Genomic DNA, 19,197 nt, shown 5'->3' on the forward strand with positions numbered 1-19,197 from the left:
GGACAGGCAGGTTGGAAGTGCAAGTCCAACCCCATTTTAAAAATGTTTGGCTACTGCTAGTTTGGATCATTTGGTGGGGGCAGGGGATTGAACCCAGGAGGGCTTTCCCACTGAGCCACATCCCCAGCCCTTTGTACTGAGACAGGACCTTGCTAAGTTGCTCAGGCTGGCCCGGGATCACAGTGCCTCAGGAGGCTGAGACAGGGGGCTGGGGATGTGGCTCAAGCGGTAGTGTGCTCGCCTGGCATGCGTGCGGCCCGGGTTCGATCCTCAGCACCACATACAAAGATGTTGTGTCCGCTGAAAACTAAAAATAAATAAATAAATATTTAAAAAAAAAAAAAAAAAGGAGGCTGAGACAGGAGGATTCGTGTTGTTGAAGGCTTGGTCTTCAGAGCAGTGCTACTGGCAGGTGGTAAGGCTATGCTGCACGAAGATACAACCGAACAGATGGAAGAGGAACAGTGAGAACACATAATCGACATTTGCTCAAGAACTGACGGCAGTGAGGTGGAGCACGAGTACCTCCATCAACCTGCTTGACTGAGCTGGTACCCACCAAGCACTCCACCCAACGGTGGAGCACACATCCTTTCAAAGTCCACAGGGGCGTTCATCAGGACAGACCAAGGTGCTGGCCATAAACAAGGCCCAGTGAATATAAAAGGATGGAGTCAGTATATCAGTCCCATCTGTAAATGACCACAGCCATTAGAATAGGCTTGTCTCTGCACTGCACCTAGCTATGTTACACGTCCTGCTTATTGCGTTGGCTCACACAAGCAGAGGCTGGGCAGTCCCACGGTGGTTGTCTGCACCTGGAGCCAGGGAAACCAATAGCTGCTCCAACCAAGAAAGAGGAAGCCTCAGGGCAAGAGGTTCCAGTGCTGCAGCCCCGGCTGGTGGTCCTGGAGAGCCACCCAGAGCCCAGGATGAGGGCTGAAGCGGAGGCTGACGCCACGGCATGGCAGCAGCCCACCCACCCGCCCGAGAAGAACCAAGCTCACCAAGCTGGGGCTCCTCCACCGGCTCCACAGGCCCGGTCTGTCGGACAGTGCGGGTGGCCCTCCCAGTTGGCTGGCCCACATGTCAGTCATCTCCGTAAGCCCTCTCTGACACACCCAGAAGTGTGCTTTACTGGATTGCTGGGCATCTCATTCCAAGCTGCCAATCAAGATTAACTATCACACATATGGTCTCTGACGACAGTGAAATAAATTCACTTTCCTGGTAACTGTACAGTCTTCATTTGATTTAGTGATTCCTGGAAATCTAAAATAGATACTTGGAAAGAAAGTCCTTAAAATGTTTAGAAATTAAATATACTTCTAAGTAATCAATGGATCAACAACGATATCACAGGAAAATAAGAAAAAATACTGAACTGAATTAAAATAACCAAGCAACTGAGTCTCGCTAATCACAGGTTGCCGGCTGATTAGAACATATCCACGTCAGGCAAATGCCAACTGTGTGTGACCAAGCTTGGTTTTGTGTTATCCCTTCCTCTTCTCTGGCCATAAATACAACTCCACACTTGGTGGGGTGCCAGGGGTGGGATGTTCCATACATCTTTCTGCTGATTAATTTGATAAACTACTTTATATAAAATAAGTAAACCAGTTACATACGCAGGAATATTCCAAAATAAACACTTAAATTTTCTTACCCTTTGAAAACCTTCAAAACTGTCCTTAGACCCAAGTTAGACCCCAAATCACTTGAAAAAGAAGACTACATATCATTTGGGGGAGAGCGGGCCTTTTAAGTGCCTACAATGTGTACTACACACTCAGAATTCAGGTCAAAGGGCTGGGGTTGTGGCTCAGCGGTAGAGCACTCGCCTAGCACGGGCGGGACCAGGGTTAGATCCTCAGCACCACATAAAAATAAAGGCATTGTGTTGTGTCCATCTACATCTAAAAATATAATAAATGTTTTTTTTAAAAAAAGAATTCAGGTTAAAGGTGTGGTCTTTTCTGATAGTTGTACAATCTTCATTGGGTCTAGGGATTCCTGGAAAACCAGACACAAATAAGAGACAACACTCAGTTTCTTAAGATCATCACACTACCATTTATTGGGGAATGATAATTGTGACAGAAGGAAGAGGAAAGAGCTTAGTTACCAGCGACACGCTCTCTGAAATAGGTTAGTCAAAAGAAAACAATATTATATGAAATAGATTCCCAAGAATATGTTTTTGGATACAAAAATTCAGTTATCAATAAGTAGCATTCAAAATTAGTAAATTCAGTTATCAATAAGTAGCATTCGAAATTAGTTGTAGCTATACAATTATAAAAAACTGATTCATGTTGTAACAAAGTTTTCTAAAAGTTCATCGTGTTAGAACAGGCATGTTGCAGTGTTCTGAGGCACACAAATTCACCAAAGTTTTTTTGTTTTTTGGTGGTGCTGGGAGTTGAACCAGCTCTGGCACAGGCTAGGCAAGTGCTCTACCACTGCGCCACACCCGAGCCCTCTCCATAGGTGTCTGAACACCCTCAGTCCCAACTTCACATCCAGAATTTACACAAACAACAAAAGATCAGAGTTCAGAGGGTTTTTTTCTTTTTCCTTTCCTTATTCAAGGTTGCTAAGTAAGTCAAGCAAATACATAGAAAAAGGGAAAATGAATACTTTTCATAGCAGAAAGATCACAAAGTCCAATGTAAACTCATTTCCTGTTGTAGTAGGACCCTTGACAGGCAGAGCAAACTGGCCCAGCGCCAACCTCCATTTGTCCTCTAAAGACCTCACAGAGATGCTCTGCCCGGACACCCGGCCTGTTGACATTGGGGACCATTTGTGCTTTTGCTGCTGCTATTTTGGCTCTGTGGCTGCTTATCAAACGCAGTGTTGTCGTGTTGGGAACACACACATCCTCACTGTCACGCTGTGTGGACTGACCCCATTCCCCAGCACAGCTGCTGCTGTGCACCGGCTGCTTCCCTGGTTGCCCATCAGCTTGTCTATAGAAAACAGCTTTGAAGCCTGGGGTCACTACCAGCTCCTGCTGGAAAGACTGCCGGCCCCTCACCTGACTGCCGCAGAACCCGACTAACCAGGGTCTCGCTCCAGGTCAGGCTGGGAGGGCTGCGGAGCATCATCCCCGCGTCAAGAAATACCCAAGTGCAACTGAACGTCCTGAGTGGACCCAGGTCACATGAATCCCCTGCACTTTCCTCTTCACCGGACCAAAAACACTGGATTCCAGGACTGCACAGAATTCTGAGTTGGAAAGTACCTTGATGGATCACCTCCTAACCAACCTCTCAAGCAAAACTCTAGACCTCTAGGTTGTTTGGTGTTGGGGGGGGGGGCGGGCAGCAGGTTTCAGGGGTTAAACAAACAGATCTGTATTTAATTTGAGTTGAGGGAGAATTTGCTTTTTTAAAAATACTATCTGTAAACTCTTGCATGTGTCAAAATTACAAAAATAAATATCTTAGATGTGCGAATTTTAAAACTATGCTAAAAGCTCTAGTAGATGGTTTCATGTACCTTTGAACAGTTGAATATTTTTTTTATGTGCTCAAATGAGGTTTTATATTATGTTGTGAATCAAGTATCTGTCATAATCCCACAGGTGACTCTGGTCAGACGTCATCTGAGAGATGAGGGAGGCCTGGCACAGGCTGTCGCATGGGATCAAGAACCCATGGCCTCAGGGCCTTGCTCTAGCTCTTCAGGGACACTGTGGCTCCTGCCCTGTTCACAGGGCCATCAGAAGCGCATGCCACACTGGCCAACCCCACCCCTTTCTCAAGGTGAGGCCCACTTGCTAACTTTTCTTTCTGTGGAGGAATCAAAAGGTAACTGCACTGTTTTCGGCTCCCTTGGCCTACAGTGATTGGCAGAGGGAAGTGGCACTCGGGCAGATGAGCCACAAGCCACCATACGAGTGTGCTGGGTCCGACTCCAGCACTGAGAGATCACCCCGGGAACACGCCGCGTCTGCACAGCGGCCACTCAGAGGAGGACAACCAGAGTGAGACAGAGGCGGGAGCAGGGACTTGGTGCCTCCCTTGCCTGGTACCGAACAGGCACCCTCAGAGCCCGGAGCAGGAGAGGGGGCCTAGGGCACTTGGCTGCAGGGCAGAGCCCCTCCCAGCGCAGCGCTCACAGAGCCCTGGGAGGGAGCTCACAGGGAGCCTCTGCCAGGACTTCTCACACGTGGGGAGCACAGCCTGAACAAGCCAGCATGGCCACCACAGGAGAACCACCTGGGGCCCCCTCCTCAAATGCAGCGGTGCCTCCTCTGCCCAGCAGTGAAGGGGGCAGGGACCAGAGCAGGGAGCAAATAAGTCCACGAGGAGCCTCAGGACTACAACCCACTGTGAACCTCCCCTCGCCCGCTGGGTTGTGTCCACCCACGGGGGGCTTGGTACAGAAGGCAGCAGAGGGGAAGTGGGTTTCTTCCTCCAAACAAAGGCAAACAAACAAGGAGGCACCGCAGGAAAAGTGGGGGGTGAGTCTGCAGGTCCGGGAGGCAGCACATCCCAAAGCTGCTCAGCACTCTCACGGGGCTGTCTGGGCAAACCAGCCACGGCCATGGCAGTTAGGGAGAAGCCTGGCTCCTGCGAGGCCTCTGCCCAGGACTTGCCCTGGTGCCCTTGCCGGTGGGAGGTGGGACTCTCCCGGCGCTGCTGCTTCTCTGTCATCATGGGAACAACAGCAACAGTCACTGTGCACATCAGTGAGAGGACACACAGTACCACGTGTCAGTCAGATAAGCTCATGGCCACATGCTCACCCTGCCACTACCAGGGTCACCAGTATTCATTCCTCAGATTCAACAGTAACACCTGCCCTTCACAGAGGGGGCTCGAGCCAGCTGGGCCCTGCCGCACCTCCCTCCAGCATCCTGCGATGCGCCAGCAGGAAACATCGTCCTCGCCCTGTGTCCAGAGATGGAGAACGACACTATACTCAACTCGGTCAACAGGACACTCGTCTGTGACTAGCCCAGCTCACACCCAGACCCCTGTGACTTCTAAGCTGCATTCACTGCCACTGTGCTGGACAGCCTGGTGACACCTTGAAAGGCATCTCATAAAGGGCAAGGAGGGGTCATCACTCCAGCCCACTGAGGCCAACCCCATATCTCACATCATCTATAAGAGAGGGATCCCGACCTCCCCATGTCCTTCTGGGGTCTGAACTGTCTCCCAGAAGAACTGGGACATGAATACACCCCACAAAAGCCAGAGGGTAGCACGTGTCTCCCCTCCTGGCTCAGGGCAGGTGGAAGACAGCAGTGCCTTCGGCAGCCTGGGAAGGGCCTGCAAGATGGCCTGCCTCTGCCGTCAGCCCTGCTCTGACCTCTCCAGCCACAGGCAGAACCCAGGCAGCCTGAGCTCACTGCCCCAAGCAAACAGACAGCCAGTGGCCACTGCCTTTGGTGTGGAGGTGCTGGAGCACAGCCCAGGTGACAGCCAAGAGGAAAACCCAGAGAGCCTTCATCTGAGGGTGGGCCTGGAGGTCCTGGGGTGCCAGGGACTCCGGCTGATCCAGACAGGCCCTGCTGATGGTCAGGTGGCATAGAGCAGCTGAGAGGGTACACCAGGGACCAGCAAACGCCCTAGAGACCCAGGAGGAGACCGTCACAAAGGACGGGGTGTGGCAGGCAGGAGACGGCACAGGTGGCATAAGACACTGGAGCCAGGGAGGCAGGGGCCAGGCTGAAGAAGGCAGGGCGAGTCCTAGGAGGTCGGGGAGGTGTGCCCGGTGTGCCCAGCCTGCCCAGCCCTGCCCTCGGGAGGTGGAGGCTGGTCCAGTTTCCCAGCTGCGCAGGGGAGACAGGCCTGCTGCTCACAAGCCCCTTGTGAGGACCAGAAAGCCCCACAAACATGGAAGCACACTGCACATGGTTGGGTGTGAGCTAAGACCTGATCACCTGCAGCCCAGTGTCCTCCCAGTGCCCCCAGCACTGCTGAGGGCCAATACAGGGACCGCCTGAGGGTGGCTGGGCAGGCAGGCCGGCCTCCTGCCCTCCCAGCAGGAATCTGTCTTCTCACCCGCTCTGCCCGGGCCCCACTGCAGGGGCGGACAGAAAATAAAATCAACTTAAAAGCAAACACCTAGGAATAATCAAGAAAAAATACAGCAGGAAGCAGCCAGCTTTTCACCTCCTGTCGACCCCGGCCACAGGACGCGGCAGTGTCTGCTACTGCTGCTGCTCTCCCTCCACCTCGTGCTAGCAAGTCGTAAGGACAGAAGCGAGCTGGGAGACAGGGGACCCCGGAGACGAGGAGTCTGCGCCAGACGCAGGAGAAGTCGTTCCACAGCCAGGTGCTTCACAACAGCAGGAGTGCCCAGGTCCGGAGGCAGCAGCGCGTCTCGCCAGAAGGGGCCCCACTCCCCTCCACGGCCAGGCTCGCCAGGACCCAGGTAGCACAGAACACCCATCTGGGTTCCCAGGGCAGAAGCCAGTCCAGGCTGGGGGAGGCAGCAGCACCAGGCCCCGGGCGGAGGGACAAGTCTGCAAAGGCCTCGTTGGCCCCGCCATTCTGTCCCTGCCTCCCCCAGAGGCCTCCCCAGGGCTCATCTGCTGATGTTTAACCAGGTTTTTTTATTTAGGGGAATTCAGTGGGTCAGCATCCAAAGAGGAGCATGTGTAAGAGGAAGACTCGGCTGCACGAGGTGCAGAACCCACCTGTGACTCTGTGCCACAGCTTCGGGGTGGGAGCATGACCGCTTCCCAAGGCAAACCCTCAAGTGTTGAGATGCGGGATAAAGGCACGTGTCTCCCAGACACAGGTTTGGGGGCTATTTACAAAGATGTCCACCAGCTTCCACGCCTGGTGCCTTCCAGAGCTCTGCAGACCTGGCAGCGTATCATGCAAGACACACGGCAAAACACTTCTTCACAGCATCCCTAGGAAGGAAAGAACACAAAGATGAATGGGACATCACTACCCCTAGGCGCCTGCCCGTGAGAGCCCCTGCTCGAGAGTCTCCTAGGCCCAGAGTCTCCGAGAGGCCCGCTGGACCGGGCAGACCTACTGGCGGCCACCACCGTCCAATGTTCACTGGAAGGCCTCTGCTGGGCAGGTGACTAGTCCTGCTGGGGTTGCGATTCCTCACCCCTCAGAGGGGATAAGCCCACTTCCCTGCTCCCCTCTGTGGACATCAGTGCACTGCACAGAATGGGCATTTGGAAATGACAGCTGTCATTGTAATCAGAGCCAGACAGGCAGGTGGACAGTGCAGACTGTCGGAACCAAAGCGGTTTCATCAGCCGCAATCACAGAATGCACCAAAAACAAGCCGGTCGCTGGGGCCCCGCTTCCTTCCAAGCTAGCAGCAGTGACCTTTCGAGGGACACCTCTGAGGAGCAGCCTCACACAGGGCGTTTCCCACAGGCACCAAGCACCTGCCAACAGGCTCATTCACTCCTTGGAATTCGATGCAGAAAGCACGAGGAAAGAGCGGTACTCAGAGCCCAGCAAGCTCTCTGCACCCAGCCCACCTCGCTGCACGCGTCACACCAGGTCCTCGTCCCCACCTGCACCACACACACCTGCACACCGTCATGTGAGGCAGAGAGGTGAGGGGGGCACTGTGTGTCAACACGGAGGTGACTGTGGGCAGCACTTCCTAAGACACATTCCACTGAAGTCCCAGAAGTCATGGGACCCCTCACGCGGCTCACAGGCAGACAAGGGCTCTGGGAGGCTGGACAATGCAAGCCATCTGGCTTACAGTATTTCCCAGTTACAAGGTCAGGGAACCCTTCTCTTCCAGGTAAACAGCACTTTCTGAGGAGCACTGGGTAGAGGCTATACAGGCGGGTGACACCCAGCCTTGTGATTCTCCTCGACACTGGGGGGCTTCATCTGCTCCACGCAGGAAACTCACCGCTGCCAACAGAATGCCCTCGTGCTGCCTACCCCTCCCTCAGAAGGCCCACAGGTGCCAATCTAGGCCAAGTGGAAAGGCCCGAGAAAGACACCGAGCAAGGCAGCTTCACGGTGAGACCTGCGCAACTGGGCCCTGAACCAGGAGAGTCCAGTCTCGTGGGTGCCCTCTTGTCACCTCGTGACCTCCTTCATCGTGTCCGAGTTAGGCGCCCAAGCCTTCATTCTGCACTGGGGCCTGCCAACGAGGGAGCTGCTCCAGGCCCCAGGTGGACCCGGCTTGGACGCTCAGACCTGGTGGGCTCTGGCCATCTCCACTACAGACCTAGCAGCCACGGCATCCCTGCCCACACTCATCGGACAAGCCACGGCCCCCAAAACTGCAAAGCCGCCTGGAGCACCTCACCACCGTCGTGCTCCCGGGTTCTAGGTGCCACGTCCCCGGCTGCTCGAGCTCGACGGCTTGTTAGTGCCTCACCCCGGGGTCACGCCCAGCTCCTCCACACCGCTGTCCGCAAAAGACCCGGGACGCGGGAGGTGCCATGCTGCCCTGCCTCCTTCCCAGCTCACCCAGGACACGAGCAGGGAGAAGGTGGCCTTTGGTGACCAGGTAATGACGGAGGAGAACGGAAACCAATGGCCGCATGAGAATAGTTGGAGGCAAAGACCCCAAAGGCCGGTCTTGAGAAGCCCCATAGAAAGGGCTTGTGCAAGGCGCCTGGGCTCGGGGGACCTCCAGACCAGAAGGGCCTCTGGGGACCACCGCCCAGCCACTCTGGTTACCAAGGCACTACCAGCCAGAAGGCCTGGTCCTCTGGCCCTGCCTCTGCTCACGCTCTCCCGTCATCAACTCCTTGGAAACTCCCTCATAAGTGGGACACCACAAGGAAACAGCACGATTCCACACCCCGCCTCCCGCCCAGGGATTTAAATCAGTGCTCACCTCTAAAAAAACAGAACTATACCCAAAGGACAGCATACTACAGGGACACAGCCACATCAATGTTTACAGCAGCATAATTCACAATAGCTAAACTGTGGAGCCAACCTAGACACCCCTAGAAAACCAACCTAGAAAACGTGGCACATCTACACAATGGAATATTATTCAGCAATAAAAGAGAACAAAATCATGGCATTTGCAGGTAAGTGGTTGGAGCTGGAGAAGATAATGCTAAGTGAAGTTAGCCAATCCCCAAAAACAAATGCTAAATGTTTTCTCGGATATAAAGAGGCTGACTCATAGTGGGGTAGGGAGCAGGACCAAGGGAGGAATAGACGAACTCTAGATAAGGCAGAGGCGTGGGAGGGGAAGGGAGGGGGCATGGGGTATTAATGATGGTGGAATGTGATGGACATTATAATCCAAAGTACAGGTATAAAGACACAAACTGGTGTGAATACACTGTGTATACAACCAGAAATATGAAAAATTGTGCTCTATATGTGTAGTATGAATTGTAATGCATTCCGTGTCATATATATAATAAATAAACAAACAAAAGAGCCTACTCAAAGCTACAGGTTAAAAGGGTGATAACGTATACACACACATTTCATATTACAGTGGGAAGCTCACCCAACCAGCAGCCGGCAGGCTGGGAGCACCTCATTGGGGTATAATTGGGGTGGGTGGAGGGTGGCCCTGACTTTGCCTATTTGGCTCAAATAATTTTAATATATAAACAGATATAAGCCTTTGCCTATTTGGCTCAAATAATTTTAATAAAGATAAATAAAATAGCATGTACTCTCTGTAATTAATCTTTTAAGGCTCTACACAAACATATCATTGTTCACAAATGACAAAAGTTATATTTCCAAATACACCATCAGTCTTACCTTGCAAATGGTATGAAGGAAAGGCTGTACCTGCAACGGAGAACAAAGGTCAGGAGAGCAAAGGTCAGACGGAATGCACAGTGCTCCTGAGTGCCAGGAGCACCAACATGCCCTCCCCAGACCGCTCCATCCCGTGGCCCAGGGAGTGAACACACATGCACGTGTGCACACACACCAAGCCAGAGCTAGGTGGCCACAGAAGGGGGCAGAAGACCATGTGGAGATGAGCCCTCCGACCTCAGCCTCACTGGGGTGCTACTTTAATCAAATGAGCCAGCAGTGAGCACCTAAAAGACACAGATTCCAGACACCCAGGTGGCATGGACGCCCTGTTCTAGAAGAACTTCAGATAACATCCACAACAGCTATCCTCTAAAATTTTATAAACTCTCAAAAGAATGTTAACTTTGACCCAACTGAGACAGACTGTCTGGTGTGCTCCTATAATTAAAAAGAAACAGGAAAGACCAAAGTAAAGAGCCCCCCTACTCCCTGGATGAGCATGCATCAGGCTATGATTGTTCAAGTCCCAAGTCATCTTGGCAGGGCCAGTTAGCCCGGCCACAGCGGGGAGGGGAGCTGCGCAGAAGGCTGAGCAGCCCTACACGACCAGGTGTGTGTGTCGGGTCACGTCATTCACTGAGCCATGTGACTGCTACCCTTGGAAAGTGACTTCACAAGCAAAAGTCCAAGGCAAAAGGAATGTGTGTACATAGCTACCGATTTCTGCACCCAGAATAAAACCAAAATGTAAACATGAGCCACCAAACCAGGCCCTTCAGCACCCACTAGCCAAACGTGTCACATTAAAATCAGATGGCACTCTGCTGCATACCTCGCCCTGTCCATGCACAGGAGCACAATCACTCATGAACACGGTGCTTCCAAAGGCAGTGGGAAGCATATTTATTCAGAAGTCCACATCACAGAAGGGGGACGGGGGCTGGGTTCAGTCTCCAGGCCCATTTCTACCGAGTGGTTCACTGATCTTGGGGAACTGTAAGACACCCACAGTCCTCTCCATGCTGTTCACTACAGTGAACATTTCTTCCCAAGAGATCAGTCCTACCTACAGTGAACCTGACATGCAGATTTCACCCCTGAATGCATCCCAGGAGCATCTCAGGACTACAGAGCCCACCTGGGCTGCCTCCCCTCACTCTGATGGTGTGTGGGGTGGAGAAGCCGTGAACCCACAGCGCCACTCATGGTTTTAAAACCACGCCTCCAGTCGCCCTTCTACTATGCTCGGCCCTTGGTACATCTTCCAGTCTCCAACTGAACTTCCAAAAGCGGCAGGCCCCAGGGCCTGCACTGACCCTGCCGCCCACAGCCACCCGGTTTTCCATTTCGTCAGCCGCTGCTCCTCGGCTCCCGCTGACAATTCCCTCTTTGTCCTTGTGTACATGATTCACTCCATCACAAGTGTGTCACTCATTCATTCTCTCACCACTTTCCTTTTCTTCTATTTGACTCAGAGCCTCTTGTGACCAGCCCTCAGATACTTTCATTGTCCTTGTACTTAGGGGACATGAGTGGCTTCATAACATCTGTACATCACAATCAGCCCTGAGCTCAGTGGACAGCCTCGGGCCACTCGGGACCTCTGCCGCCATCTACTGGCGGTGGGCGGGCGAGGGCTTCTGCTCTGGAGCCCAGGCCTCACTGAGAATTCTTCCTCCTGCACTCCCAGCCTCCCCCTGGACACGTGGCCTCGCCTCCTGGAGCAGCGTCAGTCAGGGGTCTGCGTGGGAGAGCACTGCTAAAAGGTCACTCACCACGTCAAGGACAAGGACTGCAGGATGCAGAAGATGAGCGCCAGTCCCTTGTTGTGCCACTGAAAGGAAAACAAGGAGGTCACAGAAAAGCACGAGGCGGGTGGAAGCCACGGGGTTCTGGGAAGTCCAGGCCACACTTACCCAAAAGGCGGAACACAGGGTGAGGGCGAAGCACAGCTGCAGGGAGAGAGGGACACCGTGAGCAAGACCAGGACACACGGCCAGAGAAAGCCCGTGAAGACGGGGCTCCTGACCAGCCCCGGCAGGCGTCAGGCCACGGGCATCACGGCCACCACACACGACCCTCACCTCAAAGCAGCACTCAACCTGCTGAGCATCCACACCTGGCACAGTTAAACCCCAGGAAACCAAGTCTCCCAGCAAGATCTGCACAGGTCGCAAAGAGAAAGATGCTCTGACACGTTGACGTCTCCCCGGGATCTGCCCCCGGCCCACGGAAGTCACATTCTGGCCCACGCACGCACCATCGTCTGCTCCCCCGAACACCCTGAGTGCGCCTCACAGAAAGACTCTATTCTAACTCTTCCCCAAGTCGTCCCTGGAGTAGAAAGGGCGCGATAACAAAGGTCATCAGGAGATGTCCATCGCATCAGCAAGCCAGCTCCCTGTGTACATGTCACCTGACACTTTCCCTAGTACCTTAGAGAGCTCTTCCCATAGAGGCTGTCCCAGCCAGCTGCACCTGGGGCTGGCCTAGAGCAAATGGCACCTGAGCCACCAGCCACGGCTTTCACCTCACATCTATGACAAGGTGTCCTAACCACATTCTGTGTCCAGCAATGTGCCTGGTGCCCTGAAGGGACCAAACAGCAAATGCATCCCTGGCCTCAGAGCACTTACCTATTTGAATAAGTGAAATGCATACAAATGAAACTAAAAATAAAAGTATGTCGATCCTAAGATCCTAATGTGGCCAGAGAGGAGGTCTGGGATGATTTTTGTCACCCACATAGAAAACTAGATCCAAAAGAGAGGAATTCCAGGTGGAGGGGACAGGAAGCAATGACAAACTGCAGGCAGCTCTGCCAGAGCTGGGCACAAGGACAATAGGCCACAGATAGCCCACTTCACTTCAGGAAGCCTGATGGGAACAGTATGTATGACGCCAAAGTCAGATACCGTCCTAGAAGACGTCACCACCCACCGTAGGTGCTGTGTAGCCACTCCCTAAGGCTCTGCCTGTGGGGCTCTGACAGCCCAAGGGTGGGGCCAGTGTGACAAGCAGCACCCTCTACAGGTGCTTTGTGGAACTGCAGTATCTAGACGCCAACTGATGCACGTTGGGAAGGCGGGCCTGGCACTTACTAGAAGATGAAGACCACCCTCCTGCGGTGTGGTTACAGGACTGCGAAGTGTTAAGTTGAAGGAGGGCAGGGGGCAGTGGAGGGGGTCCTCAGGTGTAAGAAGAAAACTATTCCATGCAGCCAAAATAAAGATGCCCACGTGAGAAGTCCAGCAAAATTGCAGCACTTACCAGCACCAGGATGGTTGCGATCAGACGTGTTGGCTCGAACATGCGCTTCAGCTGTTTCAGGGGCCCCATGAGGAAGATGGTACTAGGAGGCAAAGACACACGTGAGCCGCTCAGAGCAGAACAGAACCACAGCAGGCACACGGAGTCACCTCCCGAGACCTCCTGGGGCAGCTAGAGCAGGGAGGGCAGATGACGCTGGAAAGCCCTGGAAAGCCCCGTGCAGGCCCCCTGGGCATGGCTCTCACTCAGTCCACCAACCCACAATCACCACACTCACCCTGCACAGGAGGACACTGAGGGCCAGGGCTTCCGCATCCAAGGCCACTTGACCAGTGAAGGAGAGAGCTGGCTGTGGGTGTGGGTCTGTCCCTAGAGCCACACTCACACCCCTAGGTTAGACAAGCCCCCTCTTAGATGCCCCTTGACAACCTCCCCTTGAAACAGACAAGCCAAAAGGCTGAGGACAGGCCTTCCTTGGTCAGAACTAGAGCATCTTCTTTCATAACCTCCAGGGAATCATGGCAACGATGATGTCATCTGTCCCTGGTTGAATGTCTGCTGAATACCAGATAATACTACACACTTTTTCTTTCATTCCCTCAAAACCCTGGAGTTCATATTACACTTATTTTAGAGATGTGAACAATAAAGCTCAGAAAGGTTGATTTGTTCATCTAAGATCACACAGCTTGGAACCAGAGGAGCCGGCATTCACCCCCAGGTGTGCTAGGGGCACCAAGCATGCTTTCCAGGTGACCAGAGCCTGAGAGCTTGGGAGGGGGCGTGACCGCACACGAAGCAGACTCTCCCGCCCAACACCCCAAGTGCCGGGGTCGGCATTCAGCCTCATTTCCTGAGTCCTACATGGTGTCACTACAGTGGGAGCTCAGGACAGCTAGTCCTGGACACGAGCCAACCAGCAGATGGCATCAGCTACTGAGCCCTCAATAAAAACAACAACTCCCAAAAGCCAGTCCACCTCTCTGAGTGCCCTTCAGCTGCACCCTGAATTGCAGGCTGGGCTCTCAGCTCAGGGTGTAAGCCCACAGGGCACCTCCTCAACAACACACTGTAGGAAGCCACAGCCAGGCCGGTCCTAAACACCACAGCAGCAGACACAGAAAACAGCACAGATGGCAGGCAAAGCCACAAACCTCTGGCAGCAGCCAGGAAATCACCACTCGTTCCCTATTCCCTGTCAGTGCCACGAAGGGTCCTCCCCGTCAAGGTCTGCTGGGACGCTCTTCTGGACTAAGCAACATACCACGTACCCACGCTCAGTGCAGGCCACACTGCCCACCAAAGCACAGCCGCCTAAGGACGGTCAGTATCTGAGAAGGCTTTAGCGGCAACGGCGACACCTCTCAGGCCAGAACGTCCTGTCAGAGCATCCATACACCAAGCTTCAGGAAGGTGCCCAGAGCCATGATTAGACCATCATTCCACCTTTTCCTACTGCACACAGAGCGGGGTCTGGCACAGCGGGGGACCAGGGAGCCACAGGCACAGCCCTTGACAAGTGGCTGACAGTGACAAGTTGGGGTGATGGATAGCTGTAAGCACAGACGGCACAGCCGGAGTCCAGAGGAGGCCGTCCATTCTGGGCAAGACGGAATTGGGAAAGGTCTTGCAGAAGAGGGAACGTGGGGCCAGGTCGTAACAAGTGGACAAGTACCCCCCAAACCCAGGGAGGCAGGGACGGGCAGCAACCCAGGCAGAGGAAACAGCCCCCACAAAGGCACAACAAGGACAGAGAAACCGAGGGAGCGAGCCTAGCTGGGGTGGGGCAGGGCACGTCGCGTCTCAAGGGCCTTGCTTGGACGCAGGCCGAGGAGTTTGTATCCCTGAGTAGAGGAACAGGGAGCCACTCGAGGGACTGCAGGTGGTCCCTCCCAAGTGTCCCCTTCCTGATCCTGCACTGACATCAGCCTACCAGGTGCGTCTGACTGGCTGACCCAGGGGCTTCATGGGCCAGGACCAACCTGTACCTGTCACTGCAGCCTCGGACAGGCTAACCCAAGGAGAACAGAAGTCCACTAGGGACAAGTGGCCATGGGGACAGAGGAAGGGGACAGGTAAGAGAGGTCAGCACCGAGCCTGGGGCCAGGAACTTGGACCCCGGGACTCCACAGCCATTTTCGGAGACACAAAGGAAGGCAGGACCGATGACCAGGTGCAGGCTCCTGCGGGCCATTCCGGCAGAGGCCAGGCCCACGCTGCCAGCTGGGAGGCAGCCCAGGCGCGGTGCACCTTCAGCGTGGTGAGCTCTGCCCCCTCCAGCCACCCTGCTGCGTGCGCTGACACCCGGGCCTGGGAAGGCCTGGCACCACAGGATAACCAGCTTCACCTGCGGCCGGGGACGGTCTGCAGTGGGAGCAGAGAGTGTGGGAGTGACCTCTCCCACCATGGCCCCTGAGCAGACTTCATGCCCCCACCCCTGCTCTCTTAGCCACAGAAAAGGAGGCGGTGGAAGGGGACTTGGAGAAGTCACTCAAGCACAGCTTGCCGGTTCCCTGGTGCACAACCCGGGACTGATGCGTTTCCTGCTTTCCCAGGGTGCTTCGGAGGTGTATGGAGACAGGTGTTCTGGAACAGCAGGCTGTGAACGCAATACACTCCAACCACCTCTTCAAACCCTTAAAACTCCTGGAGCACTCCATCACCTCCCCGTCACCTCCCCGAGCACCATCCACCCCGTTTTCCCATCTAACGATGGATCAAGGTTACGTTAAACAGTTGTTACCTCCCAATGGATGCGATGTTACCAAAGGTGTAAAAGACCGCGAAGAGGGTCAGTCCCTTCTTGGGCACCCACAGCAGCAGAGTGCCCTGGAAGTAAAAGCACAGCACTGGTGTCAGAGTGGCCTCTCCCACCACAGCCCTGAGCACCCTTCATGCCCCCACCCCTGCTCTCTTAGCCACAAATTTGAGAAAATAAAAGAGAAAAGGAGGCAAGTGGAAGGGGGACTCAGCAAAGGAGGTTCAGGGGAATCTTACCAGCAGGGAGCAGAGAATCCCGATGGCAAAACACGCGATGAAGCCTTTCACCCTGGTGCCCCAGCTTAGCGAGGAGGCCTCCACAACCTGGAATTCAAACACAGTGACACAGATGCACACGAGGACCTACCAAAGTCACAGCAAGCACAAAAGTTAGAAGTGGCATTAATCTGTGACTAGGAAGGCAGGGGAGACAGGATCCCAGGTGCCCACAGCTACAGAAGAGCCTCAGTCCAGCTCTCCTCGGGGCTGCACACCCTCCAGACCAGTCTCCTCTCCAGTAGCTGCCAGGAGTGTCCTGTGCCTCAGAGGAGCATCTCCAGAGACAGCGATTCCCGTCTCAACAAAGCCAGCAAAGCCAAGTGCAGCCAAAGCCTCCCACATCCAGCAGCAGGACCACAGCTGGAAAGGCATGAGATCCACCAGACAGGGCCCCACCACTTGGGCAGCAGGGTCACCCTCCCCTTGGTCCATCAGCCCAGCTGCAGCAGCTGCTGCTCCTGAGGCACTGGGACTTGGAGTGCAAAGGCCGCCACCCTCACCAGGACTCATCTGCAACTCTGTTCGCTCTCTACATACAACTGTAGAGGTTGTATTCACAGGGTGGGGGACAGATCATCAATGCCCTGCTTGTCCTGCCGCTATGCCATCACGATTGGTCCCCTTCCAGAGCAAAGTTCAGGGGAAGTCAAGGTTCCAGAAAAACTCAGCTGAGTCAGGACCTTCGAGCAGCTCCCAACCCTTCTCCTGATGCAAGAGGGCAAGCCCCTTCACAGCTGGACACAGGCAGCTGCCACCAGAGACCAGACCATGGCAGGGCAGCAAGAGCTGAGTGTATCCACACAGTGCTCCCCTGTGAGGCCAGAGACTCCACCCAAAAAAGTAGTGAGGGTGCTTCCCACACTTCTACCTCTCATGTAGGCAGGCAGGTGGTGGCAGAGGCTGCAGGGATCTCTAGACGGGCCAGGCCCTCGGTCTTGATTCCCTCTGCTTAGGGACCTGCTTTCAACCTGTCAAACCAGAAGCTTGAAAGGAAAGAGCAAAGGCCCCGGTTTGGCAGGTACTACTACAAATGGCTTACTTGTCACTCAGGACGATTAAGTTGATGTCATCAGAAGGGTCCTCTTCCCACTCCCAGGTAGTCACATGACTGAAACTGGGCTGGTGACCGCACCACACAGAGCACTCACAGAAACTTGCAGCAACATAGGACCTGCAGAGGCACAGCTGGCCTGGGACACACAGCAGGAAGCCCACACTGGGACCTGACAGAGGAGCCACCTGTGCCCATGCTGGGGATACCCCTCCTCCTCCAGAAGTCCACGTCTTCAACTCCCTCTGGCTCCAAGGTGAGGTATCTGGGGCTCTGCCACCAGGCTTTACTGGGCCCAGACGATCGAGTTAGACAACTTCTAACTCACCCATGACACCACCCTCCACGGTGAGAATAAATGACACTCCACACTCCTCCTACCAGCGCAAAACCCCCAGAACTCGCCTCCCCAGGGGGAGCAGGAGCAAGGAAAGGGCCAGGAGGCTCAGCGGGGATTTGCCCCCCCACCAAGCACCACTCGGCATCAACAGGGATGTTCCAAAGGATCCCACCTTGTTTTATCAAGAGGATAAACCATAAGGTTAAATGTTAGATTTGAACTGGCCTCGACATTCAGACAGAACTGAAGAGACTCAGGAGGTCAGTAAGATTCCAGCCCTTGTAAAACTCAAAACACTGGCAAGAGAAGGTAGTTCTGCCGAAAATCTGTTTCTGGTTCTTCCTTTCAGGATGGAGAGTGACACCTGGTCTCCAGGTCCCTCAGGGGACTCTATCCAAATGTTACTTTTTTTGCCAAAATGGGTGACTGGGGGTGAATTTTCACCACTGTTTTCCATGGCCTGTGGCTGCAAGGTCTTTCCCCTGCACATTTGCTGCTCTTCTTCTCCCAAGTGGACTCTGAAAGCAGACTCACTCCCCTTCCGCCGTGTGTGAAAGCAACTGTCTCTGACCACAGCGGCTGGAAGCTGTGCTAGCCGGCTTCTCTGGAAGTTAGAGCAACATACACGGTACCTGGAGAGAGGCTGCAGGCAACCTGCTCACTCAGTGCCAGCAGTCGGGACAAAGGTCCCTTTGACTCCAGGTTGTGGAGCAAAGAGGGCTCTGGCCAAGAAATACAGCCGAGAGCCGCTCAGGGAGATGGGCCTGCCAACAGTAGGGAGCGGCTTTCCCCTGTTTTAAGGTCGGGGCCATTCATTCCTCCCTTGCCCTGGAATCCTTTGTAGAAAACACAAAACCTACACTCGCAGAAAGAAGTCCACTGAGGCGAGGCATCAATTAGAGAACTGGCCAGGAGCTCCCTGGAGGAAGGGGGACCAGAGCAGGGCCACTCGTGCTCTCTTTTATGATTTGCATTTAAACAATTAAAAAAACTAAAACACCTCTGGTGACTTCTGACAAGTCATGATTGGATTTGAAAAGATTTTTAAGGCCACCTAGTCCAACTCACCACACAAAACAGAAATTTCACCACAGAAACCTCCATCATTGCCAGCCTCAAAATCATGGAAAATGTGAGTTGATCACATTTTTTGCCCAGATTTAAAAGACGCCCTGTCCTGATAAGTGAAAACTAAGCCAAAACAGCTCTAAAAACAACTCAGTTGGCTAAAAATGTTTCCAGGGCTTCAGGCCTCCGGAAGCGCCACACCATGATGCACATAAACAGGAATCTCACTCAGAAAGAGGAAACTGAATGTTTTAGAACAAAGCAAGAGCACCTAATCTTTCACAAACAAATGCAGCATGTGCCTGTGCTTCTCACTGTGCCAGAGGCAGCACTCAGCACCTAGGACAAAACCCAGGCACTGGTGTCTCTCAGATGCACGCCTCAGGGGCGCCAGAGGTCTCCTGCTGCTCCATGAGGATTTCCTGAACCATGTGCGCGGCCTCACTGTCCACACTGCACTCGCAGAGTCCAGAACAGAAAGCGGTCCCTCTTCAGCCCCGGCTGCTCCAGACAGCTTGTCCACAGCCTGCCCGGCGCACGTCTGCAGATGAGCAGCAGGGTCAACCACCAGGGCAGAGCTTTCTTGGGCCCTGTGAGGTTCCCCTTGGTGCATCTTGGCGTGGCGCTTCCGGAGTCCTGAAGCCCAGTGGTTCCTGGCCAAGAAATACAGCTAAGAGGCCAGAAAACAAGAAAAAAGGACACACGAAGGTACTCCGGAG

At 54.0% G+C, this 19,197-nt stretch overlaps 1 protein-coding gene across 2 annotated transcripts; it reads right to left on the reverse strand.

Annotated features, from left to right (window-relative positions):
- Positions 1 to 2,056: 2,056 nt before the first annotated feature.
- Sft2d2 (SFT2 domain containing 2) lies at positions 2,057 to 18,332 on the reverse strand. 2 transcript variants are annotated; one of them, XM_048810074.1, is made up of 9 exons: positions 18,271 to 18,332; positions 15,978 to 16,064; positions 15,724 to 15,809; positions 12,981 to 13,062; positions 11,795 to 11,872; positions 11,627 to 11,662; positions 11,486 to 11,544; positions 9,708 to 9,737; positions 2,057 to 6,883 (listed from the first exon to the last, which is right to left on the reverse strand). In XM_048810074.1, exons 1-9 carry the CDS (start codon positions 18,301 to 18,303, stop codon positions 6,844 to 6,846), a joined length of 531 nt encoding a protein of 176 aa, XP_048666031.1. In that variant the 5' UTR covers positions 18,304 to 18,332; the 3' UTR covers positions 2,057 to 6,843. The 2 variants fall into 2 exon arrangements, with proteins under 2 accessions (XP_048666031.1, XP_048666032.1); XM_048810075.1 differs by lacking the exon at positions 11,795 to 11,872.
- Between the last annotated feature and the right edge of the window lie 865 nt (positions 18,333 to 19,197).

Source organism: Marmota marmota, unplaced genomic scaffold (genome assembly GCF_001458135.2).
Source record: "Marmota marmota marmota unplaced genomic scaffold, marMar, whole genome shotgun sequence".
In the NCBI taxonomy this organism is placed as follows: domain Eukaryota; kingdom Metazoa; phylum Chordata; class Mammalia; order Rodentia; family Sciuridae; genus Marmota; species Marmota marmota.